This window comes from Manihot esculenta, chromosome 12, assembly GCF_001659605.2.
Source record: "Manihot esculenta cultivar AM560-2 chromosome 12, M.esculenta_v8, whole genome shotgun sequence".
NCBI classification, from domain to species: Eukaryota; Viridiplantae; Streptophyta; class Magnoliopsida; order Malpighiales; family Euphorbiaceae; genus Manihot; species Manihot esculenta.
In genome coordinates, this window is record NC_035172.2 from 34,427,851 (window position 1) to 34,449,236 (window position 21,386).

A 21,386-nucleotide genomic window follows, 5' to 3' on the forward strand; every position below is an offset into this window, starting at 1 on the left:
TCTCCATGCACAAGCTACACTAGACCTAGATTTTACCTCCAAGCTCAGCTCTTGTCTATTAACAAGCTGGTTAACCCTTAATTAATCAATTTGCTTTGCACTCGCCATCTTTAGTCTGAGTCTGATAATAAATGTAATTTTAGTCTGATAATAAATATCTCTCGTCAGTCGCCAATTTTAGTCTGAGTCTAATAATAAGTGTAATGCCAGTCGCCAGTTTTAGTCTGAGTCTAATAATAAGTGTAATTTTAGTCTGATGATAAATATTTCAAAAATGATGGTAAATAAGATTTTTTTATTTGTATTTTAAAAAAAACTTTAATTAATAATATAATTTATTTTTAGAAATGGATGCGTTTTATATTATTTTAAAATATTAATTAAAAAGGAGGAGAGATTAAAAATCATAGCAGAAACCAAAGCGAAATGCACTTTTATTATGGTGATGTGTGTGTGTGTGGGGATAGTGGAGAAGCACCACCCCTTGTTTCAACCATGAAAATGCCATTAACGTCTGCAGTGGTCCCTTACTGCTCCTTCCATCTTAATTTCTATGTTAATTAATACTTTTCACTTGTTTTCTTTTTCAAATTGGTGATGTAATCTCCACTTGCAGATTCTCTAGCTACTTTCTTTTTTAAATTTTCAAATTATTTTTTGATACCATTTAGTAATTTTCTTAATATAATTTTGAAAAGAAAAATAAAATTAAAAATCCATTGGCTCCATTTTTTCTCATTTGATACCATAACGTTTTTAACTTATTCTTTTTAAGTGATTAATTTTGGTTGCAATCTCTAATGAAAGGTGCTTGTGATTAGCTAAAAATAAATAAATAAAACAATAAGGAAAAGAAAATTGAAAAGGAAAATAGGTAGGAGTGATGTGTCATAATCAATTTGAACAAGTTAGATTTTATACCAAGAAAAATAGAAAATTACCCAAGAGTTCCCATTAGAAAATAAAAAGAAAAGAGAGAGCCCAAGAATCTGCGGCACCGTCGAGCTGGGGCGATGATTAAAATTGAAAGAGATTCATTTTGGTGTTATTAGTTGATTGATTGATAAGGTTTGGTAATGTTGCTTTTGGGTCCCTAAGACAAATTCACCATAAATAAAAAGTCCCATACTTTTTTTGTCCCCTTAAGGGACCACACCCACTTAGTTTCTTCCTTCACATCTACTATTCTTTTTATAATTTTTTTTTTTTTATACATACTTTTCAACTAATTGAAATTCACATTGAACGAACAAGATGAATATGTTTTATATTCAAATTTCAAATTGAAAGGGAGAGATATATACAGTTTTATTAATTGTTGATTAAGATTCCATTTGTATGGTGAAAAATTATAAAATATATTTTTTAATAAGACAACTTATTTTTATTTAAAAAATAAAATTTATTAAAAATTTTAAAATGTATAAAATGACTTTTCTTTTTAAAAAAATGAAGTTATTTTTTTTGAAATAATTCAATTTTTTTTCTATTCACTAAATTTTCAGAATGTTTCAAACATTAAAAAATAAGAAAAATATATATTTTTTTTGAAACAAACGCTGATAAATGCTCAGTTTATTTTACAAAAAATATTTTTAAAAATAATATTTTTTCACATTTTTGATATTTGAGTATTCATAAAAATTAGTTAATAAAAAATATTTTTTTAATTAATAAAATTTATTTTTTAAATTAATATTGAATAATAAAAAAATAAATTCTTTTATTGAAAATTTTTTTTATCAAAATATTTTCTGTAATTTTTTTTTATTTTTAATGATTAAGGAAATTCAAAATTTCTTTTCCAATCTTTTCTATCTCATCCAAAATTGTAGGTTCTCAATCTGATTTTGACTTCCGTACTTACTTTAATTTTTAGTAATTAATTTTTAATAAGTAATGTTACTGAAAATAAATTGATGACATGACTGGAGTAGACTGCGATTGGTTTAACGGAACTGTGTCATGATTGGTCTACCTATAAGACAGAGAATGTGATATGGATGGCGCCTATAGCAATTATTTCGACACTCAAGTCAGTAAGAAAAAGAGGAAGGTGAGTATAATGCTTAGAACTCAAGAGTAGTTGTGTGATAGAATAACGTACCTTTATCTATTTAATCGTTCTTTTTATACTGTAAGAAGGTGGGGATAATTATAGTATTTTCTGATAATCCGGCGATGATGGGGCCTGCTTGTTTGTAAAGCATCTTAGCCGGCTAATTGGTCGGGAATTCCATAATCGTAGGCATAAAAGGGATCTGCTGGATTGTAACTGTTAATGGTAACTTCCTTATGAAGTCTCGCCCTGAAGTTAAGAGGCCCTGAAGTTAAGAGGGTGAGTCTGTCTGACATGAGGCCGACCTGTCCTGAAGCGCTTGGGTCTTCTTTTCTCTTTGTTCCGGACACTATGGTCGTCCAGGCCTTCCTTTCTATGGGTGGGACCGTGTATTGGTTTATTAGATTCTTGTCACGTGGCCCTATCTTATAATGACAACTTACTGCCTACTTTGAGTGAGAGTTTTATAACATCAAAGGTCCCCACACTAGTCTTCTTTTCTCTTTGTTCCGGACACTATGGTCGTCCAGGCCTTCCTTTCTATGGGTGGGACCGTATATTGGTTTATTAGATTCTTGCCATGTGGCCCTATCTTATAGTGACAACTCACTGCCTACTTTGAGTGAGAGTTCTGTAACATCAAAGGTCCCCACGCTGGTCTTTGATTCTTTAAATTTGAAGGTGACAGTTAACTTCATAATTTGAGGCATGAGGCTTGTTTTTCTGGGCTAAGAGCACGATGTCCTTGCTTTCTTCTTACTTGCACTGCCGATCAGTCAGGTCCAAGATCTTGTCTGGCAAAAATTGATTTGAGTGATACAGTAATGCCTTGATGAGTTTCTAGGCTCTCTCTAGCCCTGGGGATCATCCGGACATCTTTTAGCCCTTACAAGCCTTTTGGCCTTTTCCAACCTTATCGAGCTTCTGGGCATTTTTCAGCTCTGACATTCTTTCAAACATTTTCTTGTCCTGACTAGCCTTGACGAGATTCCAGACATTTTCTAGTCTTTGTGAGCTCATTGGCTTTTTATAGCCTTGAGCGGCTTCTTGGCCTTTTACAACCCAAATGAGCTTACGTATATTTTTACAATCCTGACGAGTTTCTGAGTATTTTCTTAGCCCTATCGAGTTTCTTAGCTTTTTACAACTCTAACAGGCTTCCTGACCTTTTACAGCCTTGACGAGCTTCTGTGTATTTTTTTAGCCCTGACGAGCTCGTTGGCCTTTTCAAGCTTCTGGATATTTTCCAGCCCTGATAAGTTTTTGAGCATTTTTCTAGTGCTTGCAAGCTCCTTGCAAACTTCATTTGCTCACTTGGCAGCTCGTCCTGCCTTTGTCGATCGTCAAAAAGTCTCCTGCCTACAATGGGTCTTCCTCTTTCATAAAAAGTTTTAGATTTCTGGAAGTGAATTGTAAGAGCAACGATATATGCCTATGATTCTCTCTATGAGATGGGACCAATGCTTTCAGTCGCGTGGCGAAGTAATTTGTAAGAGTAGCAATACATGCCTGTGATTTTCTTTGTGAGATGGGACCAATACTCTCGATCGCGTGGTCTGGCTCATACCTGCCTTATGGCCTGGGCATCAAATGCCTTAGAAACTTCTTGTGAAACGAGAATAATTCGGTTGGTCGGCTTGGCGTATACCTGCCTTACGACTTGGTATCAAATGCCTTTGAAACTTTTTGTTAAGTGGGACTAACACCTGGTTGGTCGGCCTGGCATATTCCTGCTTTTCCATCTAAAAATAAATGCCTTAAAAACTTCTCGTGAAATGGGATTAACATCCGGTTGGTCGACCTGACGTATTCCCACCTTGAGGCCTATTATGAAATACCTTAGAAACACCTTGTGAAGTGGGCTAACACCCGATCTTTTGGCCTGACGGGCTCTCGACTTATGGTCTTGTTTTAGTGGGACTAACATGCAATCTTCTGGCTTGACGGATTTCTAACTTATGGCCTTATTTTAGTGGGACTAACACCCAGTCTTCTAATCTAACGGGCTCTCGACTTATGGCCTTATTTTAATGGGACTAATACCCAGTCTTCTGGCATGACGGGCTCCTAGCTTATGGCATGAGATACCTCATTATGCAGGACCCATGCACAGATGGCCTTGTGGCCTTTTATGAATGTTTGTTTCCACGGTCCAATACCCAAATTATGGCCTGGCTATTGCCTTATGGCCTAGCATGAGATGTCTTGTTATGCGAGACCCATGTCCAACGAAGCTGTGGCATTTTATTAATATTTGTTTCTATGGTCCAATGCCCGGATTATATGTAGGACATATACCTGGATGGCCTTATGCCTGTCATGAGATGCCTTGTTATGCGAGACCCTTGCCCAATGGAGCTGCAGTCTTTTATGAATGCTTATTTTCGTGGTCTAACGTCTGGATTATATGTGAGACCCATATCCAAATAGCCTGTGGCCTGACATGAGATATCTTATTATGCGAGACTCTTGCTCAATGGAGCTACAGTCTTTTATGAATATTTATTTTCGCGGACCAACACCCGGATTATATGCGGGACCCATGCCTGAATGGCCTTATAACTTTTTATGAATATTTTCAATTCCCGAATTATATGCGTGATCCACGCCCGGATGGCCTTATAGCATTGTCTCCATGCTTTTATTCATCCAACATTTCTGATATTTCTATATAAAAAAAGTTTGAAAAATACATCCTAGTTTTATAATATTTCATCAATCACAAATATTAAGGATAAAATATAAGACTCGATCGTCTCTCTTGACCAATTTCAAAACTTGAAATTTGACCAGGAGCTGGACATTTGTGAAATTCTTTTTATTGTCACCCCTATTAACACTCGGTCCTCCTGCAATCACATGAATAACCCTTCACAGGTTCATTGTCAAGGGTAGTTTTGGGAATTGTTACCTCGAGATCGGGCCTCCTATCTTTTCTACTCTTTCTGATGAACTTTCAAAGTGTGTCGATCCTTATTAGCCTTTCGATCTCGTCTTTCAATTATCGGCACTCCTTGTTACATATTTGTGATCCTCATGAAAATGGTAGTACGTGGTCATGTCTTGTTTTTTGGCTTTCTTAGGGTTGAGTTTGAGAGACCACCTGATTTTCTTGTTATTTTTTCTAATCCACATTAGAATATGCATTTGTAAGTCGTTCAGTGGGGTATGTCTCTTATACTTACCTCGATCATTCCTTCCTCGGGAGACCGGATAGCTTTCATGGTCTCCCTCATACCCTTACTTCTTTGGTTTTTGACCTTGCTTTTTTAACCCGTCCTTTCATACTCTTTCCATCCTTTTTGGCACCTTTGAACAGCCCGTACCTGCTACCAGCTAGCGTCCTTCAGAATATCATCTGATAGCTCCTCTTTTTTGGACTTGTCCTTCCCTTTGGACTGTGTTTAGATTGCTCTTGTCTAAGTCCTTGAGGTATCTATGGGGGCTTCCTTCCTTCCCCTGGGAGCCATGAGTGACGCCTCTTCCTGAGCTTTGTATTGCTCGGAAATAACCTGCAACCTTCGGACGTATTGGAGTATTTACTCAACGCTCAGATTGTTAGGATCTGTTTCATTAACCATAGGATGTGTATTTTATCCACTGCCAGGAGTGGAAGAAATGATAGCATCCTTATCAGTAGCAGCCTCAACAGTAGCTCGTGAGTTATCGGCCATTTGAAGAGAAAGAAGAAAGAGATTTCTTTATAAGAGAAATGGAATAAAAGACCGAGTTTTAATCCAAATGAACAAAAAGGATTCTATGGATTTTTCGGCAATGAAACCAAATGATGTTGCTGAAAATAAATTGATGAAATGGCCAGAATGAAGTTGTACTGTGATTGGTCTACCTGCAAGACAGTGAATGTGAGGTGATTGGCACCTACGGCAATCACTCTGACGCTCAGGCTAGTAAGAAAAAGAGAAAGGTGAATATAATACTTAGAACTCAAGAGTAGTTGTGTGAGAAAATAATATACATTTGCATGTGATCGTTTCCCTTTTATATTTAAAAAGGTGATGATAAATATAATATTTTATGATAATCCAACGATGATGTCGCCGACTTGTTGATAAAGAGTTTTCACTAGCTAATTGATTGGAAATCCTAGGATCGTAAGCGTAAAGGAGATTTATTGGATTGTAACTGTTAATGGTAACTTACTTATGGAGTCTTACCCTGAAATTAAGAAAACGAGTCTGTTCGATCTGAGACTGACCTGTTCTGAAGCGCTGGAATTTTTTTTTTCTCTTAGTTCTGAGCACCATGGTCATTCGGACCTTTTTATTCTACAAATGATATCGCATATTAGTTTATCAAATTTTTTACTACGCGGTACAGTCATATAGTAACAGTTTACTATCTACTTTGAACGAATGTTATGCAGTTAGATGAAAAATATTAATATCTTTTTATGGTTTATCTAAAAAAAAGATTATCTTAAATTTAATAACGATTATACTCAAATACTATATTAAATTTTAATTTTTTATAATTTATTTTTTTAAAAAAATCTTAATTAATATTAAGAATGACGAGACTCATGTATACTATATTAAATTAATTAAGAATAAGGAGACTTAAATACTATATTGAATTATTTTTTTATATATTATTAATATGATATCTTTGAAATTCTTTCTTTTTTTTTTAAATGGTCTTTTTCTTTTAATTTTATTTATTATTTGTTAGTTGCAATGTATTTTCTAGATATGCACCGACTGATATTTAAGAATCTAGATTATTATTTTGCATATTTTATAATATACATTATTGCAAAATGAACGTGTTTGCTTCGGATTTTTCTTCCTATCTAGCAAAGGAAAATACCAAATTTCTATAAAGAATATTATTATATTTTATAATAAACTTTCACGAGATTGATAAAGGAAATAAAATATAAAATAGTCACACCTTTAAGGTAAAAAAAATTATGCAAAACAAATTTTCTCTTAATAATTAATTTAATATATAAATAAATTTACATCATTTTTTTAAAATATATTCTCTTTCTGCTTATTATCTTGTGCCACGTGTTGTTCTGGGTTTTTCTCTTTTTTTTTTTTTAAGAAAAAAATTCATAACATATATATATATATATAAAGCACCGTTTGTTTTCAGCTGTCCTCTTTAGTTGAAAATGTCAAATTTGTGATAATAAAATGTATATATATATATATCAATTTTTAAATTTAGAGAATAATTTTATTTTGATAATTTAATCGAAAATTTTAAATATTATTAAAAATAATTAATGGGCCTCATAATTAAGGAAATTATTTATTAAATAGTTAAAATATGAAATTAATTAAGATAAATGTCCCCATCGACCTCAACTCTCATATAGATTCCAAACATGATAAATTATTGGATGATTTCTGTTTCTGCTAATATTAAAATGCAACTAAATCTTTCACAACACAGCTGAAAAGATTTCTTCTTCTTCTTCTTTCTTTTTTTTTTTTTTTTTTTTTAATAATGAGTCAATGCCCCTCCAATTGCTCTGCTGCCTGCTCAATAATGCTTCTAAATTTCCTTTCCTTCAATAATAATTATGCATATTTAATTTTCAAAGCTGCATTATTATTATTATTATTATTATTATTAAAAAATATTTATTGAATGGATAATATATATTTAATTCAGTTTTTAATTAAGAAATAGATAGAGCTTACAGAAAAAAAGGTAGATAAATAAATTCCATTGTAATAATTAATATTTAATCACACACACATATATAATTACATGAAATTATGTATCATTTGTCTTATCATTATTAGAATAGTAATATTAGTTTTTTAATTGCAATTTAAAAAAAGAAATTGAAAATTTGGTGTTTATCTATGAGCCGCACAGACGCGTAACCTACCGAAACATATCACTGAAAGTACAAAATATTGTGATATTTTTAACGAATTAGGGAATTGTTGAAAAATTAATGAATTTGAACCCTTTAAATACAATTTTTTCTGGATAAATTAATGAATTTGAAAAAAAAAAAAACCAAGCTCAGTCCGTACTAATTATTAGGGATCCACAGTATTCAGTTCAGATCGAAAAAATCAACCGAACTGAATTAATTTTAAAATTCAGTTTGATTTTTTATTCACTTCGGTTCGGTTCGGTTTTTAATTTTAAAAATTTCAGTTATTTCAGTTCGATTCAGTTTTAATCAGAAAAAAATTGAAAAAATTAAACCGAACCGATTAGTAATAATAATATATTATTTTCAATCATATAGAGAAATTAAATTATATTAAGATTAAAATATTTTAATTAAATTTTAAAATATTAAAAATAAAGTATAAAAAATAAAAAGTTTATTAAAAATTGAAATTGATCAAACCGAACCGAATCAAACCGAATCAAACCGGTTCGGTTCGATTTAATTTCTGATCAAAATCAGTTTGATTCGATTCGATTTTTATAAATACTAAAATTTTAATTTTAAATTTATTCGGTTCGATTCGGTTTTAAACCGAACCGACCGAATGCTCACCCCTACTAATTATGTTGAGCTTAGAAGCTAGACCTCATCTCAACCCAATTTCTTATTTAGCCATCGAGCCCAAACTTGGCCTACCTCTCAAAATAAATATTTAAAAGAATACGAGGAATTGGACCAAACTGACTAATCCAACATGTGTTTGAGGCATTCCTTACAAATCAGAAAAAGCCCACCATCATACTTATATTTTGCAGTTAAATTTATTTTTACACTAAATAAGTTCTATGAAAATGGTTTAAAATTGGAAAACCATTGAATTCAATGAACTTCTTCATTTTTACCCTGAATTTCTTTATATTTCTTATATTATTATTATTATTTTCAAAATTTGAAACTATTTTTGGCTTGGATTTAAAAGTGTTTAAGCCTAAAGATTTAAGGCTATGTTTAAAACTAAAAACTAGCAACTAGCAGCCAGGAGGCTATCGAGTTCCACCCTTATCTGCCTCCACTACTTTAAACATGTGAAGATTGTTCTTCATAGATCCGTCAAGCGACCCCTATCATCAGCTATCACTGTAGGAGGAGCTCATTCAACTTCAGCGTTTGTTTTCCTGAAGGCTTAATTTACACTGCTAAGTTGAGTGACTCACGGGTGACAGGACCACCGTCATTACTATAAATACATACCAATATGAATTAAATGTCCTGCGGAAGTTGGATGTGGCCTTTTCGAATTATGCTCACGTCAGCATTTATGAGCTGCCCACATGTATGGTACTGGAGCAATGGATTGCTGGGACCATCTTATTTTTTATGCCTTGCCCCTCGCCATGGTAATTGACAAGCTGCATCAGATAATGCCTTGCCTGGGGGTGAAAATGAACATCATTAATTGACTGGGTACCTGAATTGAAAATGATGCATTGCGCTCATCCAGCGGGGAAGAGGTGAACTTGCAGAACCAGAGAAGCAATCATGGATTTAATCAACTGCTATTTATTATACATAAGAACCTACTTCTTCCAAGACAAAAGACCATGGCTTGTCGATGAAGACCCAAAAGCAAACGGGCTTTACGTGAGCACCGTCAAAAAAAAAAAAAAAAAAGAAATGAACACAAAATCCGTACATGGAAAAATTGAAAATGGCAATTATCATACAAATATTACATTTATGAAGGGCATTAACCACAGAATCAGTGAAAGCAACAAGGATAATGATTCTTTCAGCTGCTGGACCCATATCCTTCCACTATTTTCTTCTTCTATTTTTTCACTTGTATTCCAAGATCATGTTGTTCTCAGGAGCTAAACCAACACAGGCTCTCAGTATGTTTTCAAGCATTGCACGCTGCTTCGACAGCGCATTCACCACTGGTGTGCCTGGTGGAACCTGTTTTTTCCACCAAACCATTTTATGCCGATCAGTGATATAAATTCTAATACTAAAATACAATTTAGCACCACAGTATGATAACATACAAATCCAGGGATGGAACTTACAAGAGGAGCCTTGGTGAGGTAACTGAGAATAGTAGCCACGGGGTGGAAGGAGTGGAACTTGCCCTGCAGAAATGTAAGTCCACAGTTACACCAACAGGAATCAATTAGGTGAAGAAAATAGTAAAAGAAATGGGAAACACACCTCCTCTTCAGCTTTAAGCTGGATCCTGGTGCTGAGTTCAGCGAGGAGGACCAAATCCAGAATGATGGGTGCAGCCAGGAGGGAGTCCTCGCAGGTGTTGTGCAGGACTATGGTGTTTTGGCCGCCCATAAAAATCTCTGAAGTGTACTCATCCATTGCTCTCTTGCTATCTCCCACATAAGGAACATACTAGAAGAGCCACACAAAATACACAATCATATTATCAAGACTAATTAAAAAGGAATCAGAGACGGAGACAGAGATGGGAGAGGGCATATTTACTTTGATGACTACAACATGGTCAGGGTGTTCCCCAGGTTCATAGAGGATGCCATTGCTAGAGACCATGTCATCAACAACATTGCTTTTGGAGATTTCCTTGGAGCGGAAAGTTTGAGGTGCTGACAGGTTCATCCCGTCATTGTTTCCCAGATGGTTGTAACTCACTATTGATGTTGGCTGCAACACCACCATTTTCAATACCCATCAATATCATCCCAATTATTGACAACATAGTATCAACAGAGCTTGAAACTATTTATAATTACAAACATAGGCTATTCAACAAAAATCATTTGCAATTTCTTTGATTATGTACAAAAATTTGGAAATTATATACCTTAATACCAGCCCCCACAAGGAAATCAACCAGTACAGATTTCATCTTGGTCTGACCACTCTTGAAGTCATCTCCACCAATCAAACTGTTCCTCTTAATAGCCAAATCAATAACGCCTGTACATACCATCAAACACCCAAATAGAATTATTAATGTTAAAAAATTTCATTAACTGGGAAAGGAATGGTAATTGCAGCTTCAAAAATGTAAAGTAAATAATTGAAAACCTGGAACAAAAGTGTTTTGTGGGCTTCCATTAATGAAAGGGACCTCTTCAAAAATACAAGCCAAGGCATACAAGGTTGATGGAGATATTTCAACTTCATTTCTCTCCAAGGCAGCCATGAGGTTCTCCATGGTGTCATTTAGGCCCACTACAACATTGCTGTACCTCTCAGTGTTGGCAGTCCACAGAACAACCACCTTGTCCACCTTGTTTTTCTCCTTAAACTCCCTGGATAATTATTACACCCAGATATCAAAACAGATCGTACTAGTTACTTCTTTGTTTTTCCATAAAAATGAAGCGCTTTAGCAATATGCTTTAAGCACAATTGAGAGGTAATTATCACCTAATGTCTTTAACAATTTGCTGAACTTGCTCTTTCTTAGTCCCTTTGATCACGTTGTTGGCACGTGAGTCTTGGTTGGCGGCAATAAAATCAGGGTCGTAGATTCCAGGGAGTGGGACCATAGATTCCATGTAGGGCCTCAGTTGCTTCTGAAGATCAATATCGAAGACCTTGGCCCTGGCCATGGCATCTGCCAAGTTCATGTCGCTTATGTCCCAACCACCAAACACAATGTCATCGGGGTTCACCTGTATTATAAATTTACAGTCCCTTCACTGTCAGCAGCCGCTTAGTTCAAACAAGACTCCGGTTTCTGTCAAGTTAAAATAGTATATCAACATACCATAGGGAGGAGGCTCTTGAACGGAGCATATATTTCCTCTCCATTGAAAGACCCAACTCGGATTGACGATGCTTGTGTGAGTGAACCAAAGTAATTTGCCTGTTGGACTTTGTCCTTGGTTGCCCAGGAGATTCCTCTGAATATAATCATGAACCCAAAAACAAAATCCCCATTTTTATAAGTTAAAACTAAAGCAATATGTAGATAGGATACGAGAAAATGAATGTTAACAAATAAATATAAATGAAAATACAAGAAAATTAGAAGAACTCACTCTCGGTTGGCAATAACTCCACCGGTGAGAGTAGAACCATTATTTCCTCCCCACCCCACTAGCATAACCCTATGAAACAAAATTAGCACATTTTAAATTTTAAGATTGATCCAAGAACAATTATCGGATCTATCGATACAAAGAAATTCAAATCAACATAAACAAGAACATTTCCAAACAAACAAAAAAAAAACAAAGGAGGTTAGGATTCAAACCCTAGTTTAGGGACATGGGTATTGGTCTTGAATTCGTATTTGACAGTTTTGGGCTTGACAATCCATTGAAATGTACCATTCCTGTTCTCATGAACAAGCTCAGTGGTCTCATAGTTGTATACAGAGTGAACCTCGTCCTCTGTGTATTTAACATTAGGACTCTCGACCTTAAACTTCTCAATGAACATTTTCTTTTGGGGTTAAAGATGAGAGGAAAATCCGAGGAAACAAAAAATTAAGCCAAGCAAGCCTCGGATTGCAAGCGCAGGAAGGGAAGGGAGGCGAAGCGAAGAGAAAATTAGCTACCAATCTCAGCCTTCGTGCTGTCTGGATTGCCACCCAAGCGGTGGATAAATAGAGGAAATGTGGCCCTGGGAGAATACGTGGATGAGTCTGGCCCTACCTAGTCAGTATTATTGAGTGAAGCTTGGCCATGCAAAAACTGTATAGAGTCAGTCCAAACGGACCGCACGTATCAGTCGACACGTGCGAGCTAAAGAGCGACAGGTGGCAGCTCTTTACGCGTGGCACGATCTGGAGAATCTTGCCATAGTAGTATTTTTTACAAAACAAATATTATTTATTTAACCTTTTTGGATGTGTGGGTCCAGAATCTAAGAGGGTACTCGAAATGGTGGTCCCCAATTGAAGATTAAATATCTATCACTCATTTTATAAAATTAATTAATTAATTAATTCGCTTTATGTACAATTTTTTTTATAAAATTTACTTTACATGATACAATATTTATATTTGATGTTTTGAGATTTAAAAATATAATTTACAGTAATTTATATAAATTTAAATAGGAAAAACAGACGTTTTTTTTATTTTTTTATTTATTATTAACGTTTAATTATTTTTCAATTATAATGTTGTTTATCCGGCATGATTCTCATGATCAAATTGAGACACGCAATGTAAATCTGACTTATCTTGAAAAGAGTTTAGTGAATTTTAAATATATATTTTTCTTTAAAATTCAGTCTTAATCCATGTGCAAAGGTCCGACGCTCGTCAATATTCAAGTTTAGCTATTCTTTAAGACTAAGTAAATAAGGGCTCAACTCTTCTTTGAACCATGGCAAGACTCTATCACTATTAAAACAGCTAATATTATTCAACAGAGCAAAAATCAAGTTAGATCATTTAAAATGGGCATGGATTATTATTTTATGGAAAAGGATAAACCTCAATTCATATAGATATGCATGTAAAAGTATAGAGGCATGTGACCTCCAAAGGACAATGACTCCCTTTATCAACACCAAATGGCCACAGAATTGATATGTGGTTCATGTGAGCTAAGAGCTTTTTGTGCATGTAAGAGGCCATTCTAAGCAGGAAAGTTACATGTCAGTGAGACCCACACCACAACCACTCCTATTCCCTTTGCAGGTTAATTAATTGATTGCATTTTCTTGAGGCAACTGTAGACTCAGCTATATATTTCACTACCCTTTCCTTTTGCTTTCTTTCTTTATTTGTTTGGCATTCAGAGAAATCCATTGTGGTCCATTCCATTGTAATAATGTACATCATCCCTTTCATTTTTTGACAGGGTCCACTCCCTTGTTGGTGTAAAAGGACCATATCACATGAAAGTTTCTGCAGTTTTCACTTTTCTAGAAATTGTACTTTCTCACTTTTTATTCTTCTTCTTCTTCAACTAATGTATTTTGCTCCATCATTCATCCTTTTCTTTCATTTCTACCCCTTAATTAAAACTAAGTCATTAAGCTTTTGATGCTCCAAGCAGCAAGCATGTGATTAATGATAAAAAGAGGTGAGCTGAAATCTTTGAGCAAAGTTTTTGAGGAAGTGGTTTGGAATAATATGTTTAAATAGTTAATTAAGAAGAAGAAGAAGAAGACAAGTAAAAGTGGCAGGATGGTTGAACATTGTATTGTTTTTTTAACAATATTGTGGCTGCTTTTCCTCAAACTTGGGTCTCTCGATTGATCAAAATCATGTGCATTCGCTGTCGGCTGGTTGGTGTCAACTCTCAATTATGCTGTTGCTGTGGTGCTTTTGCAGTTTGCATCAAACACCCATTTTCATGAATATGTTCACATGCTATAGGATTGAAGAGTTATATTATATATTTGTCTGCATAAGTGTGGTAAAATTTTGAGCTCAGAAGAAATACATAGATGGAAAGGGGTAAATTTCAAATTTCTGCAATGTCAGGCCTTGTAAGCAAAAGACCTGAGCTCATTTTCTTGGGGTCTGACTACTGTTGGGCCTGAAGTTGCGAGCGGATCGGCTCAGACCCATTTAGCTCATAATAGTAAAGATTGTAATTTCTTAGGTTTTGGATATGATTTACACTAATTAATTAAGTTTATATAATGTAAGACCTTAATTATTATAATTGAATTCATGCACAGGCAAGCCAAGCCGGCTCTTGAAGGGAGTATATGCCAAATTAGGGAAGGATTAATCAAATTCCCACATGATCACTGGACTTTCTCGTGGATTTGATTCCTCAGCTTGTTGCCTAAAATACAAAATTTCATGATTGATTGCAAATAAATCTTGTTTTTTTTAATTCAATAAAAGACATAACGAGATTATATAAAAATTATTGAAGATACTATAAATAAATGAAATTAATATAGTTCTTATTGCTTTGTATCCATAAAGAAAAACTCTTACAGTATGATGAACTAAGATCAGGAGGGTTACTAGATGAGATATCCAAATATAATGGTTGGATTCAACGAAAAAATCAATAAACTAAAATTGGTTTAATGAAGAGTAAATGTAGAAAATAAATGAAGTTAATGAACGGGTATTAAGTTTGGAGAGGTTAAGGTTCATTGAGAAAAGCAAGATGGTGGATTCAATGAAGATTTAGAATATTTTTACTGTGAGTTAGATCAGTGCTATATATATTCATAGTCGTTCTGACACTCTCTGTATCACGTCTCATCGGATTGAGCAGAGATATTTTTTTCTAGATGTGTCAAGCGTATCATTTATGGTAAGTAGTTGGCTAATAAATATAAAGTCGGTTAATTAATATTTTATCTATTGTATTCGTCATATTAATATAATTTATCGCACACACATTTATAATTCCGATAATATTTTGAGTAAGCGATCAGGGTATAGGAGATCGACATTCTATTTTGATTTAATCAAGTTATATCTAATTTATCCGATTTGTATCAAGATGAATTCTCCTCAATTATTAAAATTGGTTGGATTGAAAACACGTGTTTCCATTAGAAATGTTCTTATATTTATATGTTATCGCAGTCGAATCATATTAATTTTTTTTAAATTATTATTTTTTCACATTAATTTTTTTTAAATTATTATTTTTTCTTTATCTCTCATTAGAATATATAATCTTGTTAATTAAAAGAAATGAACATAGATGAAGATGTAGAAGAATGAGAAAAGACGAGTTTCGGAGGCCGGCAGAGGATGGAAATTATATCTACAATTTACAAAGTCTGTCCTTATATTAAAATTTAAAAAAAAAAAAAAATCCAAGCGATCAATTCCCACATTAAAATATTTTTTAAGCTAAAGATAGATTATTAAAGCATAGAAAACCTTGATATATACGTGTCAAATTGTATAAGTAACGGCATTCTTGATTTGTATACATCCAGCCTATGAGTCTCGTAATATAATATATCATGTGATGATGACTAGCAGCATGGTTATTTGTTTAATTTGACAGTTAATTAAGATTTAATTATTTCATAAATTTCATATCATAAAGCTTACCTTAATATCATCTGACTGAAATATAGATTTATTATAATATTTTTAATTATTTTATAAATTTAATACCGTAAAACTTACGAAAATATCATCTCACTGAAATATAAATATAAGTTTATTATAATATTTTTTTTGAAAAAAAAAATATTAATAAAAAGTTAGTCTCTGACCAATTATGTATATAATATAGTAAAATTTACTTGAATTATAGTAAATTATTTTTCACTGGTTTTATAAATTTTATAATACGACGATTTAAAAATGGAAACCTATAAAATAAAAAAAATAGGGTAAAAAATTCTATTGGAAATGTCCGAGCTTAGTGTAAATACACATGCAAAATATTGTCGTTATTGCGCTTCGTTAGTTTTAAGGTTATTGCAATAAACATTCGAGGAATCTGGTTTGTGAAAACAAACAATTGTAAGATACATAGCTAAAGACGAGAAGAAGCTTAATATCTATGCATAGTGAGCATGCAACAGCAGCAACGCAAAACCTAACAAAGACAAGGACGATGGCTCCATGCCAAAACTATATTCAAAGCTGCTTCTTGCTTTCTTTCTTTTTTATTTTTATTAATTATTATCTAACCGCGTACAAGCTTATAAATTAATAAGCATAAACTCACTATATATATATATATATATATGAAGATCTTCATTAATTTCTTCCACTAGCTCACACAAACCTATCTTAATAAGATTTCATCTCCTCTGTCTCTCAAAGTTCACATGGAGACATCCCTGAAAATGAAACCCAAGTTGGAAAAATTGGTTCCAGTGCTACACAAAACAAGGGCAAGGCAAAATAACTATAAGATCAAGATCAAGATCATTACTTGCAGATATAAAGCTATGCAAGAAAAGAAGACCAACTTGTACCATGTTCTTTCTCTTGAATCCCAGAATGTAGGGTTTTGTGAGATTAAGAAGGCTTATAGGAACATGGCTTTACAATACCACCCGGATGTTTGTCCTCCGTCGGCAAAAGAAGAGTCCACAAAGCGATTTGTTGAGCTTCGACAAGCTTATGAAACACTGTCGGATCCAATCTCACGTAGACTTTATGATTATGAGTTGAGTTTGGGAAATTCTACAGGGTTTGATATTGAATTAAGAATGGAGGAAAGGAACAACAAGTTTCCTAAGGAAGCATGGGAAGAGCAACTTCACGGATTGAAACAACGATCTCATGTCCGATTGGAGAAGATGAACAATAAATATATCTAGCTATATATATTTTGATTTTTGTTTTCCCTTTTAGTTTCATCAATTCATGTTTTGCCCTATTTCTAGTTGTAGCTCATTCTTATTCTTATGTAATAATCTTAAGAATTTTTGTAATCCCACATTCTCAAATTAAATTGGAAATCTGAGTTAGAAAATCTTTTGACTACATTTATTGATTATTTGGGAGCTAAACCTAGAATGCAATTAATTATTATCCCTTTTTTTTAATTTAAGTTAAAATTGAATTAGCCTGAAAATTGAGGTCTCAATCAAGAAATAATCAAAAGATCACCATCATTTATAAAGTTTATTCTGGAATGGAGTTATAAATAGAATATATCTATATCTATACAGTGGTGAAGATTATATTCCAATCTCAGCATTTATTCCAATTGGATTAGAAGATGCAAAAAAAAAAAAAAAAAAACCTATCTCGTTTACATGATAGTCAACTATGCAAAAGAATTAAACAATAATCCTTCCATATATCCACACACCAAGTTGGCAACAAGTCAAACTCTAACTCATTCATGCATGCCATTCATTTTGCATATTGCTTTCAATTCTATACCCACAAAGGTTTAAGTCAACCGCATTATTTTATTCGTATAATGATTTTATAATAATTATTAATTGATTTAAAGACAGATGCAACATGTGAGTATGTTTAGTCTGATGGTAAGTGCATTTAAATTTGAGAGATCTCAGATTATGCTTTTCAATTTTTAATTTTCAATTTTTATTTAAAAAAAAAAGATAATGCAATAAATTTTCTAACTGTTATTTTACGAGGATTATTACATATATATGCATATATATGTATGCTGAATATAATCTTCATAAGGAGCCGCCAAGTTGGAGATTAACAGGACATGTGAGGATTATTACATGAACCCATGCACGTGTGAAACATGGAGTGGATAGCATCTGATATATATTTGAAAAGAAGGAATCTATTCTTTATGGTGATGAGTAATGTTGAGAGCAAAGGTTGGCCTATAAATTCAGATCATGATTATATGTTTGATACAAATAAACACAAAGAGATGCAGAAAATTGAGGAGTAAGCATCAAGGCAATTCGCGTTTAACTCTCCCTCAAGGGCTTCAGCTAGCCAACGTCCCTTTGCATTCTCTTTCATGAGACTGGCGATGATGCACAGAGGAACGTGTTAAAGTTGAATCCCGGCGGGGGGAGTTGGACGCGACCTGCCTTAACGATCTCTGCTTGTAAACTTTCCCCTCATGAAGAAACTACAGGTGCTCAAGCTAAATGAGGTTGTGCATTCTTTTGATTTTTACATCCTTTTTCTTTTCTTGATTCACTAATATCTTTTTATAATATGATATTATCGTGGTGGGCAATTTTTACTTGCATAGTTTTTAATTGGTTTTTCCTAAATAAATTAAGCAGTTTGTGCTCAAGACAATTTGAAGAGAGGCCTTAGCCCAAAACTGGAAAAACATGCACACTGAACCCAACCCAAATTAGCCCAATAATATCAAAGAGTCTCACTCATGGACATAATTGTTTAGGAAGCTAAAGCAGAAGGTAGCAACTTGAGACAATAGACATACAAATGCAATGAATTTTAGATAAAACATGCATTATTTATATGATGAAATCACTCATGGAACACACTGGGATATGAAACTACTTCTGCCTTAGAAAAGAAGATAGAAAATATATAAGAAGAGAAGGTGTCATAGCTAGAGATTTGTTAGGCAGGACAAATTAACCATTAAAGCAACATTTGACATGGAAAGATTTTGATATTTAGGCATACATTAGTTAATCTCATCACTTGTTTGCTAGTGACTTTACTTATTTTTAAAGTGATCAATCATTTTCTTGTATTTTTCGCCCTGAAAATACAACCATTTAAAAGGGCAACAATTCTCATAGCTTTCTTGCATTTATATTTCCATTGAAATATCAGATATGTGTTTGAAATTAGGGTACAGTTTCAAGAAGGGAAAATTTGTTCGTGTGAAGAAAAGTGATGATGAAGATGATGATGGAGATCATGGAATAGAAGCAAAGGGTTTGCTCTCAAAGGAAATTCAGAGATGGAAGAAGCAACAAGAGACGTTAACTGCTCAAGCAGAAGATGCTTCATCTTTCTGCAGTAAGCCCTCGAAATGCAATCGTCGATGATCATTTTTCCCATGTATTGTTGTAATTTGCAGGCCTGTATTGGTGTGTTTTTGCTTTTTCTAATGAATAATGATCGATCGGCCTGCTCTGTTAAACGATGGGAAAGAGAAACACAAGTAGACCCAGAAAATTTCTGAGTGTTTTGTGTGTTTTTTTTCTTCTTGGATTTTGACTGATTTTAATTGATTTACTCTTAATATTGTTCCTTTTTTTTGTTATAAATAAGATTAAATTAGTTATTGCACTTCTTTGTTCCTCTTTGCCTCTTCCTTTTTGCAGGAGATTTGAAGAAATTAATAGCTATTAAATAATTGGCTTAAATTATTAAATAATTTAAATTAAATAAAAAATAAATTTAAAAATTATTTAAATTGATTTTAACTAAGTAAATTGACCACGATAAAACCACGCCCTCTCAAACACTCGCAATGCCTTAACAAAAACATGAGCACCAGCACTAAACTCATTTCTGATTTAAGTAATGCAAAATCACAATAGTTTCGATATTCATAAACAATTTTGATATTATTCTAATCTCAACTATAAACCATATCGACCAGAGATCGGCGGATGTTACTTTTAGAACTCGATTTAAGAAATCAAAATCTTTAAGTTCAGGAGTATTGATTGTAAATAGCAAACCAATTGTCCATAACAGTCATGCACTATTCACTAATTAATACATTATGTCCAACGTTACTGAGGTTGTATGTGTCCGTAAAAATTTGTGATGTTCTCTTAGATAGAAATGAAATTTTGGAATGAAAACTGGAACATTTTTAAGTGGGAAGTCTGGTTGAGACATACATGTAATGAAGAGAAAGCTGTAACTGAGTAAGCACAATCCTGCCATACATAGTTTAATCCAAAAAGGACTTAATGGGCTATGAATGGTATCAGATCCTGCAATATAATTGATGGGTGGTAAAGATAAGAGCTAGCCCACTCATCACGTCTTTACGCCTATTCAAATTCAAAAGGAGCCACAATACACTCAAACTATTATGAGGGTGCATCTCCAAGTCCAAGCCTGCCCATTTGCTCAATTCTCTCTCTCTCTCTTGTATATGAATAGATTTGAATTTGGCCAATCGACAAATAGATTATATAAATTTTTTTAACATATTAATCCTTGTTTATCATTAATATGAATAAATTTATTGTTTTTTTAAATTTTAATTAAGTGTAAGCAATATAAAATATCTTAATTATATTTTTGACTAATATTTAAAAAATATCTTAATTATTTAGACTGAATGATCTAAAAGAAGAATTTTTATATTTAATCATTTCAAAAAGGTAAAATGATTAATAGAAATGTATTTTTTTTAAATGTAAATTGAAGAAATAAAATTTAAAATTTTTTAAATTTATTTAAATATATTTACCTTGTATTTTAAATTTCACAATGTAAAAAAAGGAAAAATCAAGTGGAGGATTAAATGATAAAATTTAATAAAAGTTATGGTGAGTTGGCGATCTCCTGCTGTATTATGTTTACTACACGTTAAAACTCCTAACTCCCTCCACCACTATCACCTACTTTTCAGATGAATGAAGTCGCACTTAAGCTTCTTATCCAAAGCAGACAGGGTGCGCGTGTTTGATTTAAATTGAGAAAATTATCGAATTAAATTAATTTAAAATTTAATTTAATTTTTTATTTATTTTTATTTATTTAAAATTTTTAATTTAATTTAATTTTAATAAAAATATTTTAAAAAATTAAATTAAATTGATTAGTAATAATATTATATTATTTTTAATAATATAAAAAATTAAATATTTTAATTAAATTTTAAATATTAAAATTAAAATATAAAAAATAAAAAATTTATTAAAAATTTAAATCGATCAAATTGAATCGAATCGAATCAGATTGATTCGATTTAATTTAATTTTTGATCAAAATTGATTTATTTTTATTAATATTAAAATTTCAATTTTCGATTTATTTAATTCGGTTTGAATCAAACCGACTAAATATTCATCTGTAACAGTAGAGATAAGCAATATTCAAATTAAAAAAAAATTGATTAAATCAAAATAATTTGAAAATTTAGTTTGATTTTTAATATAAA

The 21,386-nt window shown here is 32.7% G+C and overlaps 2 protein-coding genes and 1 long non-coding RNA gene across 3 annotated transcripts; 2 read left to right on the forward strand and 1 right to left on the reverse strand.

Moving 5' to 3' along the window:
- Nucleotides 1–9,460: 9,460 nt before the first annotated feature.
- On the reverse strand, nucleotides 9,461–12,510 carry LOC110627314 (inositol-3-phosphate synthase). The gene is made up of 10 exons (XM_021773578.2): nucleotides 12,175–12,510; nucleotides 11,960–12,028; nucleotides 11,686–11,821; nucleotides 11,343–11,590; nucleotides 10,998–11,224; nucleotides 10,771–10,886; nucleotides 10,434–10,610; nucleotides 10,152–10,340; nucleotides 10,010–10,072; nucleotides 9,461–9,899 (listed from the first exon to the last, which is right to left on the reverse strand). The coding sequence occupies exons 1-10, from the start codon at nucleotides 12,360–12,362 to the stop codon at nucleotides 9,780–9,782; spliced, it is 1,533 nt and encodes a 510-aa protein (XP_021629270.1). The 5' UTR covers nucleotides 12,363–12,510; the 3' UTR covers nucleotides 9,461–9,779.
- Nucleotides 12,511–16,602: 4,092 nt separating this feature from the next.
- On the forward strand, nucleotides 16,603–17,394 carry LOC110627897 (chaperone protein dnaJ 20, chloroplastic). The gene has a single exon (XM_021774278.2). The coding sequence runs from the start codon at nucleotides 16,651–16,653 to the stop codon at nucleotides 17,146–17,148; it is 498 nt and encodes a 165-aa protein (XP_021629970.1). The 5' UTR covers nucleotides 16,603–16,650; the 3' UTR covers nucleotides 17,149–17,394.
- Nucleotides 17,395–18,193: 799 nt separating this feature from the next.
- On the forward strand, nucleotides 18,194–19,548 carry LOC110628805. The gene is made up of 2 exons (XR_002490121.2): nucleotides 18,194–18,425; nucleotides 19,106–19,548. It is a non-coding gene; the product is annotated as an uncharacterized LOC110628805 (long non-coding RNA).
- The last annotated feature ends 1,838 nt before the right edge of the window (nucleotides 19,549–21,386 follow it).

Coding starts and splice junctions, on each gene's coding strand:
- LOC110627897 (XM_021774278.2), top strand. CDS start 16,651: ATGGAGACATCCCTGAAAATGAAACCCAAGTTGGAAAAATTGGTTCCA.
- LOC110627314 (XM_021773578.2), bottom strand. CDS start 12,362: ATGTTCATTGAGAAGTTTAAGGTCGAGAGTCCTAATGTTAAATACACA. Junction 11,591..11,685: donor TCAAGAGCCTCCTCCCTATG/GTATGTTGATAT, acceptor TTTATAATACAG/GTGAACCCCGATGACATTGT. Junction 10,341..10,433: donor ACCATGTTGTAGTCATCAAA/GTAAATATGCCC, acceptor TGGCTCTTCTAG/TATGTTCCTTATGTGGGAGA.